The following is an 18,163-nucleotide window of genomic DNA, read 5'->3' on the forward strand; positions in this document are numbered from 1 at the left end:
GGGCACGACACTGACTCTTTTGGCCCTCTCTAAAGCGCTAGTCGAAGGCGACAGCAAGTCATCCAGTCCCGGCTCAGCAGCACCTCCACCCGATGCGGGACTCGCAAAAGATGAGGATGCAATATCCATCGATGCAGACGTCATGACCGGCATGGTTGGCGATCCAGCCAGGAGCGTCGAATTCTTCGGACGGAGCAGTGCCGGGTCGTTCTTGAGGCAGATTAACTCAGCCATAGATGCTCAGCTCGGCCAGTCTCAAATTGCAGCATCCAGGGATCTTGACGGCGTAAGCCCCATGCGAACCAGCAATCAGGGGACCTGCCGGATGAAGGATCCACGTGACTTCGTTCTCCCCCAACACCGCGTTGCGGATGACCTGTTGCAGTGCTATTACGACTACGTGTGGTCCATCCTGCCTGTCCATGACTGGGTCGCCTTCAAGGCAGCATATCGTGATCTATGGACAGGGGCATCACCCGTCATACCCGAAGCAACATTATACTGCATGGTGAACATGGCCTTCGCCCTCGGTAGCCAGTTCTCCGTCTCGATTGAGCCCGACCAGCGTCGTGAGGTTGGTCAATCTTTTTGGGAGAGAGCACGGAAGCTTTTTGGCCCTCATACACATGACAGTGCATCTCTCGAGCGAGTTCAATGCATGCTGCTCATGGGCCTGTACCTGCAAAGCACTTGCGACACATACGAATGTTGGATGACCATCGGATCTGCGATCAGAATGGCCCAGAGTCTGGGACTCCATTTGTCGAACGCGATAAAGAAAGTTCCTGGGTCTCGAGAGGTCGAGATTGCGCGACGGGTATGGCATGGATGCGTTTATATGGACCGGTACGTGTATGCGAGCCTTAATGCCAAGTTGCAGGCAAATTGATATTGCCGCATTATGTTGACACTTAGCCGTTAGCGTCTTATCAATGACATTTGGTAGACCTAGCATGATTGCCAGTTGGCTTCCCGAGACGGTTCAGGTCCCGGTGCCCTCAATGATCGATGATGAGTATCTCGATAGTCGGGCTGTGTCTAGCGCCATTCGGCCGGATGGACAGCCTTCTATTGTTGCCTTCTTCGTGAAGACAATCGAACTATACGACATCATCAATGACATCATTCTTGAGCTATACCAGAGTTCCACCGACATGGCTGCTAAAGAAACACATCACCTCGTCGCAGTCCTCCAGTTTGACGATCGCCTACTTAAATGGGGACAATCTCTGCCGGACCACCTGCAGTATGCGCATTTCGAGGGCAACCAGCGTCTGTTATTCGAACGCCAGCGCATCGTGTTGCGTGCACGGTGGGTATCGACAGCCACATCTTGTGCAGGGGTATCGAAGCTGACGTGTTGTTGGGTTGAAGTTACCTCCAAGCCCGTATAGTAGTTCTGCGGCCAATCTTGGCGGACTACTACCTGAAACTGATCAATCTAAAGAACGTTCAGACAGCCAAAGATGCGGGTCTGTCTCAGCATCTCATTGTCAAGTCGGCGGAGCTCTGCTTTGAGGCTGCTCATGAGATGATTGACGTGTTGTACAGCCGCTTCGACCTCACCACAGTAACCGGGCCGGTGCCGGCGTGGTGGTTTGCCGTCTTGTGTAAGATTTGTGAACTTCGTAGGGACTGGTGTGAGATTGATCAGCTAATAGATTCCAGTCGTTTACACTGCCGCAACTGTTCTTTTAGCAGAACGCCTTAGGCCAATAGACGACCGGCCAGAAGCCTCTCGCACATGGCGTGGAGACAGATCTTGGCACCGCGCAATCGAACTGTTGAAAGCATATGCTAGAGTTGGAAAATCCGCCGAGCGCTGCGTTGCAGCTCTTTGTATCTTGTCGTCGAAGATTCCTTCTGCCTCGCTATACAATCCCAGTGGGGGTGAGAGTCTCCAACCGCTGGATGATGCAGAAGCCTGTGGCAAGAGTGGGAGCCCAGCGGACAGTAACATTCTTGGGCAACAAGAAATCGCGGTAAATGAGTTAAACTTCCAGTTCGATTTTAGCAACCTTGATTTCGATATCGATGATATGTTCTGGCTCAATACTTCGGCAGCCGGCATTATCTTCTGATTCAACTACTATTCACCTCTTTCCAGTAATGACCTGACTTCCGGTTGGGGCTGGGGCATCCTTTCGGTTTCGGGCGAGCGTCGCTATGGTTGCCTCGATAATGACAATACGAGGTGCGGCATCCGTTCCAAGTTTCGCTGGAGTGCACAGATGGCGATATACGACTTCTATGGGTTCGTATGATAGTTGCTTAGCTCTGCTTGGACATTGTAATTATCTATACCTAAACTAAAGCCGTCGCTACAATAAACGGAGGATAATCTAAGTAATAACGAAAGCGCGCCGTAAAATATAACAACTAATACCACCTCAGTAGCTGCCTCTAGAGGATTTAATAGCCCAGTTCACTATTAACTCCTACTTCAATTTTACTAGCGGTTAGAATAATAGTGCCGATAAGTGCATCCACGACCTATCCTGTTAAGGGCTCTAATAAACTCCCTAGCACCTATCGTGTGGATAAACAGTAGTTCTCTTCGCTCAATACGTCTGTGCTAATAGTCGTCACTGGTACACATGCTATTTTCGTCGTGTTTAAAGTGGTGGGATCTGTTGGACGAATTCGTCGAATGCGGCTCGCACCGAGCAGTTCTGATATCTAGACCACCGCTCATCCTTAAAGGACCGGGTCCATAGAGGTGGAAGTCCAGCTAGCTGATACTGTGCACCACTGGCTCTTCGACTCAAGTATCGTTTGTCGAACTTAGGGTTTGGCGTAAAAAGATCCTCGAGTTTCTCGCCCGTCCGCAACCGGTCTGCAAGTTTCCAGGTAATTGTCGATATCAAGTGCCTTCGCTAGCGGTTCACGCAATGGCAGAGGTATGACGCCAAGAAAACTCCCTACAGGTGCTGTGCTGGCTGGGTGCTACAGGCAGTGCCTGAAAAAAGATCCGACAAATTTGCATACATTCAAATACTCAAGGTCATGATTGACACGAAAGAAACAGTGACTCTTTTCAAGGCATTAGCAAAGTCCCTCAAGCCTCCAGGGTGTCAGGGTGACGGCGCCGGCACTGTCCAGCAGGTCATCTTGAACTTGTCCGACGTGCTTTGAAGAAGGGATGGCTCCGTGATCTCCCCGCACATACATGTATGGAGCCCAGGTAGGCGCGCGTGGTGGGCGGCTGCGGCAGGGGATAATAACTACCGCTGGGTCCGCACGAGGCGGAGTCCCTGCCAGCCGGGCGTGGCATGGCTTTGCGGGTAGGGCCACAAATATAAATTTTCAGAGCTGACTGGTGCGTCGGTAGATCCGTATGTGGAGTCCGGTCGTGAAGCGGACACGCGGTAATTCGATCCTGTTGTATGGGAATTAGAGCACTGCGGCAATCCCGGCATTGGTTCTCGAGAGTTTCACCATTATTTTTTATATAATTCATGCGGTATAGGATGATTCGCGTGGTTTGGTAAAATGTAGTAGTTATATAATATAAGACTCGAAGCTTCCAGCCGCGGCAGGGGTAGCCGTCGGCCCATAGTCGACGTGAAGTTGGCCCATGGGGATCCGGGGTCCCAAAGATGGCTCATGCGGTCCACCTTATCCCTCCCTGTAAGTGTGCCACATAGTCAGATAGATCATTAGCAGCATCACTTCATGGGGCTATAGGTGCATGTGTATATGCCCAGTCGGCAACCTCCCCTTAATGTATCAAGCCCGTGTTCCAAGCTCCGAGAGTGTAGCGTACTCAAGGAGCCCATACATAGCGACTGCTGCACTTCGTCCTCGGTTATTACGCTAATTGCCGTCAAACGTTACAAAACAAACAATTGTAGGCGATCACACATATATATTACACAATTGATAATGAAGGACGGACGTTCTTGGGGCCGATCCAACCCACAGCGACACGTGAGAACAGAACTGAGCGCCGGCTGGGTGCTACAGCCGCTTATCAGCCCTGTTCGTCTTTCGTATGTATTCCAGGCGGCGCTTGAGGGAGCACATTGCCCTACGACTGAGACCTCCAATGGGTGCATCGCAACGTACAAGTCTTACTCAGATAACAGGAAAGGCGCAGGATCAAGAATCAGACAAAGGAGAAGAAGAGGGAAAAGAAGATTCAATTGATACTTGTCGCGCGATTCCGGGATGCAAGATGGACGGAGGCACTTCGACATAGACGATGGAGTGTGGCATCAGCTCGGACCAAGATGGTACTGTGGGCGCCGGGCGATGTCACTCCCAAATGGTCGTCGGAATCCTGTGGTGGTATCATTCCCAACATGAGCGCATTGACCGAGCTTCCGCTGTTCAGCTCCGCCACGGGAATTCCGCCAATTACCCGAGCTGGTCTGGACTGCGCTGGAGAAAAGCGGCAGTTTGCCCCGGGCACGATCCCTGAATTACAGGAGCGCGGCATACTGCATGCCCAAAGAGGACTGGTGAGGCTTGTGGGGGCTAGGCAACCCAAATTTAGCTCTCTCGTCGATTGGGGCAAACTTGGCAGCGGCTGAGCTGTGTGCCTTGCATGACTGCATCGGCGCCCCTGGCCGTTCCGCCCCACATCTGCACCACCGTAGAGCCCCTGGACCCTTACTGGGCATCGGACGAAACATCCCGCCGCCTTATGGACAGCACAGTGCCGTGGTCCCGTGCTCCGTTCCTTGAGCGCCCGTCGATGCGAAAAGTTGCTCGACGACAGCTTCAGTCGTAGCGGCACTGCCATGCTCGAAGCCAAATAGCTTAGCGACGTGCAGTCGTCAAGGCAATTGAAGCTAAATTCTTTGAACAAGGCGAGCACGCAGCGATTTACCAAGCGACACGCGCTTGTCTGCATGACTTCACTAACACGAGGCTGCGGCCCGACCAGGCGCCGTGAAAATGGACCGCGAAAAGAAAAAGACATCCACATTGCAATGAGCCTCAGATGGTAAGCAATCTTATTTTGTGTGTTCCTGGATGAACGTGCCTCCAACGGTGACGATCTGCTGGTCGGGCGATCTTTTACTGGGATGTAACGCTGATGAGACTAATCGGTCTATTTTAGGCCATGCGATATGTGCTGCACGGCTGATCGGCCTTACCTGGACGTAAGCCATTATCCTCTTGGCAAATTCGAACCACAACGTCGAGCCGTTTCCGACCAAGGAAATTGGATGTATGTAGGAAGAAGGGGGAAATCATCGGGATGCGTCATAATATAAAAGAGCTCTGTCTGTCCGCCAGAAAAAGAGGAATCACTCGATAGACAGACACAGCTCACACAGCGCATTCTTCCATCTTCATCTCTTTACCTTTCGGCTTCATCCCCACTGCTTCATCTTCATCTGTTCATATTTTCACCTTCATCATGCATTTCACACTCCTTGCTTTGTCCGTTGCCTTTGGCGGCTCCATGGTCGGCGCGTACCCTATCACGGGAAGCACTGTCAACTGCCGCGATGGTCCTGGCACCAGCTACAAGGTCGTCAAGTCGTACAAGCTCAACGAGGACGTCAAGATCACCTGCCAGACACGTGGCGAGAGCGTCAAGGGCGACTCGCTCTGGGACAAGACCTCGGATGGCTGCTACGTGGCCGACTTCTATGTCAAGACTGGCACCTCCAACATGGTCGTCGGCGAATGCGGCGGCGGCGGCAACACCCCTCCTCCTCCTTCAGGCGGCAACCTCCCGACCCTGAACGCTGTGCAGAGCAAGAACGCTCGGGCCATCATTGCCCAGACCAAGAAGCAGGGACTCGGCCGACAAGGCTGCATGGCGGCCCTTGCCACTGGGCTCACCGAGGTAAGCCTGCTCTCTTAGCCCTTGAGAGAACGTACAGCTAACATCAGCACAGTCGCAAATTAAGATCCTCGCAAACAACAAAGTGCCGGCTTCTCTGAAGTACCACTACGACGGCAAGGGCTCCGATCACGATAGCGTCGGCATCTTCCAGCAGCGAGCGATGTACTACAAGGACATCAAGTGCGACATGGACGCGGCTTGCTCCGCGAGCCTGTTCTTCAAGGGCATGACGGCCATCAAGGGCTGGAAGACCATGGATGTCGCTAAGCTCTGCCAAGCCGTGCAGAGGTCTGCAGTTCCCACGGCCTACCGCAAGTACACTAGCCAGGCAAAGACGATCTGTGCTGCTGGTGGCCTTTAAGTCGGAACTGGTTGCGCAAAGCTTGCTGTACATATCGCGACACCAGAGGTCCTTGGGACGAGGCGCAGGTGGAATTTGTAAAACGGCATAAGAACAAGCGATCTTGCACATTTCGGAGCTTAAATGATTCACTTAACTGTTTCGGGTTCTTATGGATGTCTGCACCGCACACGCTGAACCTTGTTCATCACATGATCATGGGACAAGCAACATAGAGAATTGAAGTCGGGTGCTCTATTCATGTCCAAGTCTCTTCTGCTAGCAAGATACTTCCATGTCAGTGACTGAACAGTCTTGTTCGTAATTATGCCCGCAACAAGGCATTGAACATGTCCGCGGGGGTGTTCTTGGGGGCTGCAAGCTCAAGCACCTCCTTGCTCGTTGTGGCAGCAGTGCATTCCCCAGCCCATGCCGTCTCTGGTGCGTGCTTGGCAGACAGGATGATATTTCTTGACTCTGGATTTTGGGCGGCCATCTCATCAATAACAGATGTATCTTGGTAGCGGACATCTGTAACTCGTGTGCCAATCTGATCCTCCACCATCTTCACGATCTGCTGGCCTGTGATATCCTCGGGTCCGTTCACAATGTATTTCGCTTTGTTGTGCTTAGAGGTATCGTTCGTAACCAGGAGATGGGCCGCCAGAACCCCAACATCAGCGGGATCAATGACACCCACTGGGGAATCCCGCGAAGCAAGTAGCCGTAGGGCGCCTTGCTTTCCAGATTCTCGATAGTTGTTGACAAGTTCTGCGGCGGGCGCAATATAAAACGTGGAGAATATGTTGGGCTGGAGCGAGGTCCACTGCAAATTCTGGAACTCTGGCGAGCTCAAGAGTGTCTCAATTGCCCAGTGCGTCCGTGGATAGTAGGCCGGACAATCTGGGCGCACATTCGCAGCCGTCGTCGAGATTCTGACGACATACTCGACACCGGCTTGAAGAGCAGCGAGGTGGAAAGCCGATTCCTCGGCAAACTGAGTTGGCAGATTGTGAGATGCAATGAATGCTCTTACAACTCGATTTTGGCGGAGCCAATCAGCCGTAATCTGAACCCAGTTCTGCTCAACCACTTCGACACGGGGCAGCCGAGTGAGCTGCTGGGCCGCTGGCCCGTGGAGAGAGCGCGTGAGCGCGAGGATCCTGCAACCTGGCAGAATTTCGCTGGAGTTGTTGAGCAATTCGGATAGCGTTTCAACCACGCTACGGCCAGTGTTGCCCGTGGCCCCGACGATGAGAATAGTAGATGTCATGACTTGTTCTGGCCGTGTCGAGAGTCAAGACAGAAGATGGAGAGTTGGGTCAATCGGTTTACACAACAAAACTCCGAACGCTGCAGAAAACGTGATATGTTTTATACCCGAAATAACCGCACAGTCTTTCCCGGCGTGCCCTTTCTCTCCTTTCCTGGATGCGGACTTTGTTCGCGGTTGACGCGAGCGATTGTTCAGCAAGTCCGCTTCGGTGGAGCCCACCGCCGGATGTGGTACCGGCGCCGGGCGTCCCGCAACTGCAAGCCACCGGCCGGTCGCCGCTTGCCTTCAAATGGCATTGTCTTCACTGCGTGCCCAATCAGCAATTTTTATGCTAGGATAATACTGTCCCGGCGTGGCATCGAACTTTCCTGGGATTTAACGAAGTACAGCGGCATCCCCACGGAACAGGCGCGTCGAAAGGGCGACCTCCTCTCCACGTCCATTTTACTACATGACACAAATGGAACGAGAAAGACAATGACAGCGTCGCTTGTCATCACGGCCACAGAGCAGGGGCAAAATTGGACACCACGAAGCGTGGCACCGCCAATTTGAGCTGGCTGACACGGGCGCCACACAGAACGCGAATGTACTGGAATTCGGGCAAGCCACGGCGAGAACAACTGCCGAGCGGAGACTATGAGGCTTGAACATACTCGCGACGACGCACAGTGGTTACATGAACGCATTGGCCGAGCGCAAGTCGTGTGCATTGGACGTGTCTTGTTGAACCAACGATGGTGTAGAATCCTTGTCTATGTTTGCCATTTGGGCACAGAGGTGCAGGTTAGAGAGCACTTACGCCAACATTTGCGTTCAGTGGCCGGGCCACCAACTCACCACATGCAGTCGCCTATGCCGGGCATCGAATCGCCATCGAAACAAGCAGGCCTCTTGATCGTCACTTTCGGTATCCTTGACTCCTTACCCTCCTAGCCTTGAGGAGACGGGATGCCATTTGTCCTGTCCGGATTTTGCGGTGTCAACGGCAAAGGCTACGACGGCTGACGCTATGAGTTCACCTTTCCCAGAAGAGGAAGCGCTGTCAGCACAACGACAGCCACAACATTGGCCCTTCCCTAATTATTGCTGCAGCCGGTCTTCTTATTTAGGTAATCGCCGAGGTTGGTGAATAATGTAGGTAAGAATCCCTCAACGTGCGTGAGACAAGCAGGCCAGGCAGGAATTCTCGCGCATCAACGTCGGGCCACGTGAATCTGTGAATAATCACGACTATTTTCACAACGCTGCGCTTTTTGCCCTCTGCAACACGTCTCTCTCTTAGACTGCAAAGAAGAAAAGATGAGCTTCCTGCTCATAGTTGCCATTGTGGCAGCGTATGCTATCCTGTCTAGCGCATGGAAGTTCTACCGGAACTACCAAGATGCGATTAGATCCGGCTTACCCGTCATTCTCTGTCCCGTCAACAATCAGAGCGTGAGGCCAGTCCCTTAATCCCTTAGCAGTCGATACTCTGACCCAAGATACTGATTTCCATTGTGCTAGATCCTTTATATCATCGCGCAGGTTCCCTTGCGACCAATTCTCGCTAGATTTCTCCCCGAGCCTCTATTTGATAGGGTTCGCCTCAGCATCTTTGGCTGGGAATTTCTGGACAAGGGAGCTATCCATGAGCGTGTGGGCCCTGCGTTCATTCTCGTGACCGCCGGAGTTAACGAGCTGTGGTGCGCCGACCCTCACATGGCCCAGAGCATACTCTCGAGGCGAAAGGACTTTGTGCAGTTGCCAATTGGCAGCAAAATTCTACGCTTTTTAGGGGAGAATATCCTGACTGTAAGTGCACACCCCTTGCCGGTGAAGGACGTTGTACCGAGTTGCGCCTACCAGCATGAAGGCCACACATGTACCTACTTGATCTCGAGATATGCACCACCCGGGCCCTGTACAACGACAACCGTTCGATTGACAAAACATTCTTTAGTCGGACGGGGACGATTGGTCCCGGCAACGGCGTCTCATCGCCCCAAGTCTCAACGAGCGCATCAGTGAGATAGTCTGGGATGAGAGCACTACTCAAACGGAGCGGATGATAGACTATCTACTTGACCAGCCCGATAGCGATTCCCGCCATGCAAGCAACTTGTTACGGACCATTGCCATCAACGTCCTCGCTCAGGTTGGTTATGGGGAACCCAGACCCTTCGAACCTTTGACTCTGCCGCGAGACGCGCATGCCAGGATGACCTACGTTGAGGGTATCTCTCTCTGCACCGAACTGCTAGTCGTCGCTGCTCTGGTGCCTGGTGCGCTCTTGCGTCTTCCCTTCATGCCATCACAGATACGAACCCTGGGTGCAGCGCTGGGAGCCTTGCCTGAGTTGACGGCTGACATGCTCCACCATGAGCGGAAGCGAATCGCGTCGGGAGCAGAGGCGAGTGGTGCAAAATCGATAGCCAGTGATGCAGACGGCGAACGTAAAGTGGCGCACAATACTTTCATGAGCCAACTCGTTCGCCTGTCTGATCAAGGTAAGGCAGGCAACGGCGCGTTTGGGCCGAGTCAGTTCTTGCGTGAAGACGAGATCGCCGGCAACCTTTTCGTCTTCACAGCGGCAGGCTACGACACCACCGCCAACACAATGACGTACGCTGTTGGCTTGATGGCGGCGTACCCGCAGTGGCAGGCGTGGCTGCAGGACGAGCTCGATCGCGTCCTGGGCAGCAAGGCCGTGGGTGAAAGTCGCATCCTACCTTACACGACTTACTTCCCGAAACTAAAGCGCTGCCTGGCAGTCATGGTAAGCAACCCTAAAGGCTTAGGCGAGAGCATTGACTGCTAATATGGTGCTGCAAACGACAGATGGAAACGCTGCGGTTATATCCAGCACTCATCCATATTTCCCGCAGCATCAGCCACGACCAGGCCATCGGCAAGGAAGGCGAGAACTATATCATTCCCGGGCCCTGTACCGTCTACATCAACAACGCTGGCCTGCATCATGCCCGGGAAGACTGGGGAAATGACGCCGGCGACTTTCGACCTTCGCGATGGCTCACGCTCAACAGCGACGGCACCGAGGCAGAGCTCATCACGCCTGCACGAGGGACATTCCTACCGTGGTCAGGAGGCCCACGCGTGTGTCCTGGGCAGAAAATGGCGCAAGTGGAATTCGTCACGGTCATGTCGACATTACTTGCACGCCTCCGTGTCGAGCCCATGCCCACGCCAGGAAGGAGCGTAGAAGAGAGAAGGGAGGATTTGCTCAAACTGATGGAAAACAGCCAACCTAGGCTGACACTGCAGATGAACAGACCAGAGCAATTCGCCCTGCGATGGATACCGCGGTAGGACAAGGGCTTGCGTTGCAACTGTGGGCTTCAGTTCCTGTCGCATCTTGCTGGCTGCGATGGCTGCAGCTGCTGGAAGGGCACCTTCGAGCAAATTGTGCAACAGTGTAAATAGAAACCAGTGGCTAGTGACGTCGTCAGCATCTTGGCCGTTATCGATAGCACTCTATGATCTTATCGATATGATCTTATCGGCTCTCGCTATCGATAGTGCTGCACTGCTGTCGTCGCGGCAACGTTGACGGGTGATCAGTGAACACTGGACACTCATCCAGAACCGCTCAACCTGTTCTCGTCCACGACAAATTCCCACCACTTTTTCCCCTCTGCCATCAATGGCAAAGCCGACAGTACTGATCGTACCAGGAGGGTTCACTTTGCCTGGACTGTACAATGACGTCGTCGCCCATGTGTCGAGCGAGGGACACCCGATCCAAGCTCTCCACCTTCCCAGCATAGGCTACAAAACTGACGTTCCGGGGACCATGCAAGATGATGCTGCCTACATCGCTTCGGAAATTTCGAGACATGCCGACGCAGGCAAGGACGTCGTGCTCGTTGCCCACTCTTACGGGGGCATACCTGCTACGGAAAGCACCAAGGGCCTCAGCAAAGTCGAGAGGCAACGCCAGGGCAAGTCAGGCGGGCTCGTGAGACTGGCTTACATCTCGTGCCTCATTCTTCCCGTCGGAGAATCCGATGCCAGCGTCATCATGCCAGACAATATGCTCCCTCGGACAGCTCCTTTTGAGATCAGGCCTGATGTCTGTGTCCTTTTATGCAATCTACAAGTGTGCGCCTGGGGCTAACCTGCAGATGCAGGACGATGGATGGTTGCACCAGACAGACATCTCCGTTGCCGCCGCCAACGTCTTCAACGACTTGCCGAAGGAAGAGGGCGAACGGTGGGCAAAGATGAGCACTCGTCATTCCGGCTCGACGTTTCCCGCCAGTCTCAGCCATGCCGGGTTCAAGGACGTGCCGGTTTCGTACCTGCTCTGCACCAAAGACCTTGCGCAGGAGCCCGAGCTCCAGCGAGCGAGCATCGCAATGATGGAAAGACAGATTGGTGGCAAGGTTGACGTGAGGGAAATCGAGTCCGGGCATGCACCTAATGCATCTCGGCCAAAGGAAGTCGCTGACTGGATTGTCTCCATCGCCAGGCAGTCGGCATGAATGTCGCCTGCACCCCAGCATGACCTGGAACGGTTGTAATCGCGTGATTTGGTGTCGCTCAAATCAGCTCCGACTTCCACGACGCTCACGGCCGGTCATTGGCATGGCTCCTCAACAGACTCGATCTCAGACGTTAAATGACCTCTTCCCCTTCAGTCTGACGTGCCGCGGCATCAAACGACCCAGCGAGAAGAGAGAGATCTTGGCAAGGTTAACTGTAAGGAACTCGGATGGTCGCAAACAGTTTGACGGAGACCTGGTGTCCATTTGCCCCGGCCTCACAAGCAGCGAGGACAGCCCGCTTGGGCGACCACCTTTTCCACGACAACGTCGGGGAAGAAGAAGCAGAGTCAAAATAGACATCCATGTGGGCCGCAAGGAAAAAGCCGGCTACGACGCAACATCGAGCGACGGGCTTGCCATTGACGCCTCACAAATCCGTGTCTACGAGTTGGCGCGCTGTGCATCTGCGCCGACGCAGCTGATGCTCCTCCATCAACGATACGCGATGCGCTCAAGAAGCTCCACGCGATGTGGGCGTCGCGTGCAGACAGTGTAGCGCCACATTGCTCGCGACGGACCGTGGCGCTTACAGCTGGCAGGCTGGGCAAGCACAGTCTGGTGATGGTGGCAACTTGTCGGGGCGGGATTGCCCGGATTGACCGGTCAGTGACCTCGCGCCGGCACACGGTGGCGTTCGAACGTGAGCGACGCCGGCTGTGCGTTAACTTCTCCCGCCCAACTCGTCCTGCGGCCGCCCAGTCGCACCCGCCGCGAGCCGATCAACCCGCCGCCAGATTGAGGCAACGTGCCCACCACTCTGTGAGCTTGCTCCACGATACCATGTAGATTTGCCGGCATGGCTCAATTCGTGCCGTGATCGTGCATGGCAATTTTATGCCCTCAATGCAGGCCCCATTTGATGTCGCCCGCGGAGCGTGCCTGAAGACGCATCAATCCGCTCTGCTCTGCTGGCTTGTTCGCATCCATGCGCAATGAAGTGCGCGACTGTCCAATCGACACACGAATCGCCCTCGAAGTTTGACGTCTCCGACGATGATGACTTTGGCGTCGCGTCCAAGGTGCACTCGCGGCGTGCACGTTCAAGGTGGCGCACGCAGCTGCTCGCAGGGGCTGGAAGGTTCCACAAGGGGCCACCACATTCCGACGACACCACGCGACGCCGAAAAGCCCCAATAGATGCGCGCGATTGTTTCGTCATGATTTCGTCGTCGCTCGTTTGCCCAGCTCTGGAATATTCGACCACAGGCTCCCTTCGCATCGCCGCATCGCCGTTTCAAAGTATTTAAAGGGGTTGGCCATCGTGCATCATGTCAGTCTCGACAAGCATCCAACAAGAACCCATCAGCAGGCAGCGAGCGACTCTTGATGCAGGCTTGCCGAACATCCCTACCTCGAAGACTGTCGCATAACCTGAAGCGAGCTGCCATCCGGCCAATCAACCCTACCCACACCCGCACCATGGCCTTCTTTCCGCGCAACTTCTACAACCCCGACGCCTCCTTTGCGCCGCTTTTCCGCCTTCTCGACGAGTTCGACGCCTACTCTCGTCCGACCAATGGAACCGGGGCTCAACGCCGATCCGCGCTCCCCATCTGGCAGCCCAAGTTCGACGTTCGCGAGACACGTGAACGATATGAGCTTCACGGCGAGCTCCCTGGAGTGAGCAAGGAGCAGGTTCAGATTGAGTTCACCGAACCGCAGACCATGGTGGTGCGTGGCCGCGTGGAGCGATCCTATACGACGGGTGCTGCCCCTGGTGGATTGCTCGGCGATGCTCCTGCAACAAAAGCCATCGCCGAAGGCGGCGATGAGCAGGCGAGCGCATCACGCCACGCCACTGTCGAGGATGACGGGGAATCGGCCAAGAGCCCTTCCACCGAGGTTACCAACCAGAAGACTGAGGCTCCTTCGAAAGAACCGGCCGACGCAGCCAAGTACTGGCTCTCGGAGCGCAGCGTGGGAGAATTCTCCCGCACCTTCAGCTTCCCCGGCAGTATTGACCAGGACTCTGTTACCGCGAGCTTCAAGGACGGCATCCTGAGCATTGCCGTCCCCAAGGCGAAGCGGCAGGGGTCACGCCACGTCACCATCAACTGAGGCGGCGCGAAATGAGGCCGCCCTGTCTGTCATGCACTGGTGTCGAATGTTTCGAGTTCCTCCGAGTTCTTGTCAGATGGAACAGTCGCAGTGGACCCCAAGACTGCAGCGCAAAACGCCCTCTTCGTCGCTCATTATCTTGTTCACAGCGCGCGCTCTCGTGTATTTAGTATCCTATGTAATTAATGTGTCATATGTGGAATGCTCTGTTGCGGGCCCCAAGGGTCCCGTTTCCTAACAGTGATGGTGGTTTCCCTACAATTGCCACTCGCAAGTTGCCGCTCTGTGCATCAAGCTGAACCGATTCCCAGTCTTCTGACTGCATCTGTACGGTAGGTCTTGAAATCGATGCATCTATGGGCATTGAGATGGCTGGCCCGAGTCTAGGGTAAGCCGAATGGCGCTCAGTCTCATGCTCGCGAAGTCATTGAACGAGGCCCTTTATCCGCGCCGACATCTGCGATCCCTGTCAGTGGTCCACTCTGATGGCGGATGTCGCGTGTGCGCCGCGGGTGCGCTCTCGGGTTTTTGGTTGGGGATGGACGGCCGGACTGCCTTCGGTCGTGTCGCCTCCCTCACGCGCCTGAACAGGCCGCCCGACACTGACCGCCGCCAGTCTCCCGCATAAGTATACTAGTGGGGAACATTATCCTTGCTTTGTACTCACGAGCCAAGATTGCTTGCGTCGGGCTCTGCGTCAGAGTGACGTATCCATAAGCTACCCATCGTTGCCAAATGAACTTCGTTGAAGTCTTCGATGAAGGGCTGAGAAGCAGGCTGACATGAAGGACAATTCAGCGGGAATCCGGCCATGACCCCGCTGGGTTGTCGGGGTTCGGAACTTCGGACGATTTGGGCTGTACCCCACATCCTCCGGCCCTTTGGATGGACGGCCCGCCTCCGCGAAGAGCATGGAATGAGAGGTGGAGTTGGAGCTGCGCTGCACCGGCCGCTGGAGACGCAGTCCGTAAGCAAAGATGCCAAGGAAGAGCGTCTACCACATGAACCTCACTGCGTTCTTCCGTGCTTATTTGCCGTCAGTTTTGGCCTGCGCAGTTTCAAGCCAACATTGGTGCTTCGTCGCGGCAGGCCGTCATCTTGATGTGGCCAGCTGGGCGAGATGAGGATCGCCGTGCGAAGCATCCGACATCACATGCATTCTGCAGGTGCAGGGTCAACCCAGTCTGCGTCGTTGTTCTCGTCACTCTGCAGTGCCACACAGAGCGATGACTGACGTTGCGCATAATGCTTGCCGGGTACCGGATGCAAGCCTCTGCGAGGCTGACTTTTGAAGCCCGATGATCCGAAAGACTGCAGAGTGCCATTTTGGTGCGGCGCATGTGGACCAAGTGTTCGCTCACCCCGCTCGAGCAGCATCCGTTCAGAACAATATATAAATCATCATCTTCCACAATTGGAGGTGCTCAAGCCCGTGCCAAGTCTCCAATTCCGAATACAGCTGTGCAGCTAAACACTTCTACATAATTTCAACAGCTCTTCGCGCTTGCTGCCGAACATGAAGCTTCAGGGTCTTGTCGCTGCTATAGCGGTTGCACTTTCCTTCCAGGGAGCTGCAGCTGCTTGTCGGAAATCAACGTGTGATGCACAGGTGAGCGTGCCTGCAATCTCATGGCTGTACGCTACTGACACCGAGCGATTAAAGTGTAAGCGACAGTGGGGATCACCTGCTTTCGGAATATGCAAGAATGGGTGAGTATTGCCCATGTCTCGATGCCTGCTTGGCTTTCGCTTACGCACGAGCGGTAGTCGTTGCGAGTGTGCCTACCCCGTATGAAGGCGGAAACCTTCATGGGTTAGAATAGCTTTGGTTGAAGGCGATTACCATGCCCAATATCTGCCAGAGGCATTAGCTCTATCTTAACTTATGTGCCACCAAGCATTCCAAGCCTGAGTGATATGCTTGCAACAAACCGGACGCAGATAGTGACCGACCTCGAACATGCTTAGGGTGTCAACCAGTAGGAGGCACAAAACTAGCGCCCATACATGCTGCAATGACCGTCGACTACCCAGGTGCTGTTGGCAGTCAATTGGTAAGATGCATGCTCGGGGCAGGCTTCAGACAATTGGACAGAGGTAAAGATGGCGCGCGGCGCGCGGGTGGCTGGCGGTGTAACTGGGGCGCCTGGCAGATTTCCGCTTCTTACCTCCCTCCGACCACGCTGCAGCTGCTGTGGCATGAGCGCTACGAGAGTATTCAACGGTACCTAGCCAGGCCTCGCGCGGGCCTACCGTGCGGCGCCCCTTGGGCCTTTTCTGCGGCTTGCGCGCACAGCCCGCCTGGGCGGCGGCAGCAGCAATTGACGGCATCGCGGTCGCCCAGCTGCCCGAGCTATTGAAGCCACCGTGGCCTGCGTGCTCGCAGACAGTGTAGCACCTTTTGCGGCGTAACGTGCGTGAAGAAAGAGACGCGCGTAGATACCATACGTGAAAATAGTAGCGCTATTGCTGAGTGGCCGAGCGCGGCGCACACGGTCGGGCGGCCACAAACCCTCCCAGGTGGTTTTCTAGAGCGTCGTGGCGCATTCACCCCTTACAGGCGGCCGCGTCTGCGGCGACTGTGGCACGTACGGCGTGTCTGCCTCGTCGCAATCGCACTCTCATGTCTCTCCAAGCACGAAGGCCATCTGATCCCAGTCTTATTGGACTCCTCGCGAGCCCCACCTCGAGATACGAGGAATGGATGATGTGCTGAAGACCCGAGTCGGGCGTTCTGCCTGCGACTAGTGCAGAGCGAAGCGAGTGCGATGTCTACGAGCCGAAAACACCATGGTGCAGTGTGCCCGCTGCTTCCACATCAGAGCGCGATGCGTGACCGGCGCCGCCGGCCAGCCCGGTAGACCGCGCAAGCCGCGTCTCGTCAATCGCGACAGCACGCCTAAAGGCCTGGTGGCAACCCTGCGGACCTTTCCTCACCCAAGCCGCATTACACTCCGATGTTAATGCGAGACACAAACCATGTCGAGCTCCATATGCCTGCGATGGCAGGGGAGCCCTCGTCGGCCAGCGCGCCTCCGAGAGCGTGCAGGGCAGACAAACACATGTCATGGGACCGGCTGGACGGCATCGCAGGATCAGAGCTTGCGGTTTTCAAGTCCGCCGCGCATCCGTCAGGAGACCCCGTTGGCTCACGAGCCACAGTCAGATTTCTGGGAAGCGCCTGGCGGTAGCTCTGATTTCTTTAGTCCCCCATTAATGAAGCAAACACTGGCGCCGGGGGAAAATATCCTCACACTGCTAGATCAGCCAAGCAATCCATCATAGCTTTAGGGCCTACTGAGTGTAGATGAGAAGCTCAACGGGAGGCCCCACACGGGCCGAGACTATGGCACTGCGCTTGAGATCCATATTGAGTGGTACGGCTAACAGGTAGCTCCGAGAGGTCTTTTGTTGGCTAATACGATCAATCCTTTCGTCGTCCCGTCAGGTCCATCCAACCAGGGTTGAAAGAGTGAGGCGAGCATGGGAATTATTAGCCGAGCGTCCGAGGAGGGTCGGTTGAACTTCGAAGCTGGTCGTTGGCTATGAGGGCTAACTGGCGTTATCGGGGCTGTAATGTTGATTGCCTGGCTATCAGGTCTCGGCTAATTTTTGTAAGAACCTTCAGAGAGGCAGAGGCGAATCCGAGCAGACCAACACGTAGCGGCCCACATAGTGATCGACGCGGTCGGAACTGGCCCAATGTTGAAGTTGCGGGGGCTCGGGCCAGGCTTCAGTCGGGTATAATCCTTCCAGTCCGCCGTTCAGACCAGAACGAGTTCGGTATGTCAGAGTGATCGCGCGGCGCCTAATAGTGACAGGATTACTCGCGAAGCGTCTATAAAACTTTCAGGACCAAAAGCAGTCATAGGGCATTCCCTCGTAAAATAACCCTGACCGACCCTGTGGAAATATTCACTACGGCAACGCAGCCTTGCACCTGTCCCGTCTAGAAAACATTTGCTCGCACAATTCACGCAATGGCAGTCCTGTGCACCATTGTGTCTACTTTTCTCATGCTCTCCGCCCACGTTCTGGCGACAGCAGTTCCACCACAGCAAGCTCCCGTTGTGGACTTGGACTATGCTCGATATAGAGCTGCTTATAATGTGAGTTCACACGGGTTTATAGATTTC

The 18,163-nt window shown here is 54.8% G+C and overlaps 5 protein-coding genes across 5 annotated transcripts; 4 read left to right on the forward strand and 1 right to left on the reverse strand.

The window, feature by feature from the left end:
- Positions 1-5,416: 5,416 nt before the first annotated feature.
- PLICBS_008908 (uncharacterized protein) lies at positions 5,417-6,167 on the forward strand (the record flags this gene model as incomplete). Its single annotated transcript, XM_018324616.2, has 2 exons — positions 5,417-5,806; positions 5,859-6,167. 2 exons carry the CDS (start codon positions 5,417-5,419, stop codon positions 6,165-6,167), a joined length of 699 nt encoding a protein of 232 aa, XP_018176010.2.
- A 304-nt stretch (positions 6,168-6,471) lies between these two features.
- Positions 6,472-7,419, reverse strand: PLICBS_008909 (uncharacterized protein; the record flags this gene model as incomplete). Its single annotated transcript, XM_018324615.2, has 1 exon — positions 6,472-7,419. The coding sequence occupies one exon, from the start codon at positions 7,417-7,419 to the stop codon at positions 6,472-6,474; it is 948 nt and encodes a 315-aa protein (XP_018176009.2).
- A 2,461-nt stretch (positions 7,420-9,880) lies between these two features.
- On the forward strand, positions 9,881-10,731 carry PLICBS_008910 (uncharacterized protein; the record flags this gene model as incomplete). Its single annotated transcript, XM_065601493.1, has 2 exons — positions 9,881-10,180; positions 10,243-10,731. 2 exons carry the CDS (start codon positions 9,881-9,883, stop codon positions 10,729-10,731), a joined length of 789 nt encoding a protein of 262 aa, XP_065457565.1.
- Positions 10,732-11,492: 761 nt separating this feature from the next.
- On the forward strand, positions 11,493-11,906 carry PLICBS_008911 (uncharacterized protein; the record flags this gene model as incomplete). Its single annotated transcript, XM_065601494.1, has 2 exons — positions 11,493-11,498; positions 11,553-11,906. The coding sequence occupies 2 exons, from the start codon at positions 11,493-11,495 to the stop codon at positions 11,904-11,906; spliced, it is 360 nt and encodes a 119-aa protein (XP_065457566.1).
- Positions 11,907-13,388: 1,482 nt separating this feature from the next.
- Positions 13,389-14,027, forward strand: PLICBS_008912 (uncharacterized protein; the record flags this gene model as incomplete). The annotated part of the gene is made up of 1 exon (XM_018324613.2): positions 13,389-14,027. The coding sequence occupies one exon, from the start codon at positions 13,389-13,391 to the stop codon at positions 14,025-14,027; it is 639 nt and encodes a 212-aa protein (XP_018176007.1).
- Between the last annotated feature and the right edge of the window lie 4,136 nt (positions 14,028-18,163).

The sequence above is a fragment of the Purpureocillium lilacinum genome (assembly GCF_023168085.1).
Source record: "Purpureocillium lilacinum CBS 284.36 DNA, scaffold_6, whole genome shotgun sequence".
Taxonomy (NCBI): domain Eukaryota; kingdom Fungi; phylum Ascomycota; class Sordariomycetes; order Hypocreales; family Ophiocordycipitaceae; genus Purpureocillium; species Purpureocillium lilacinum.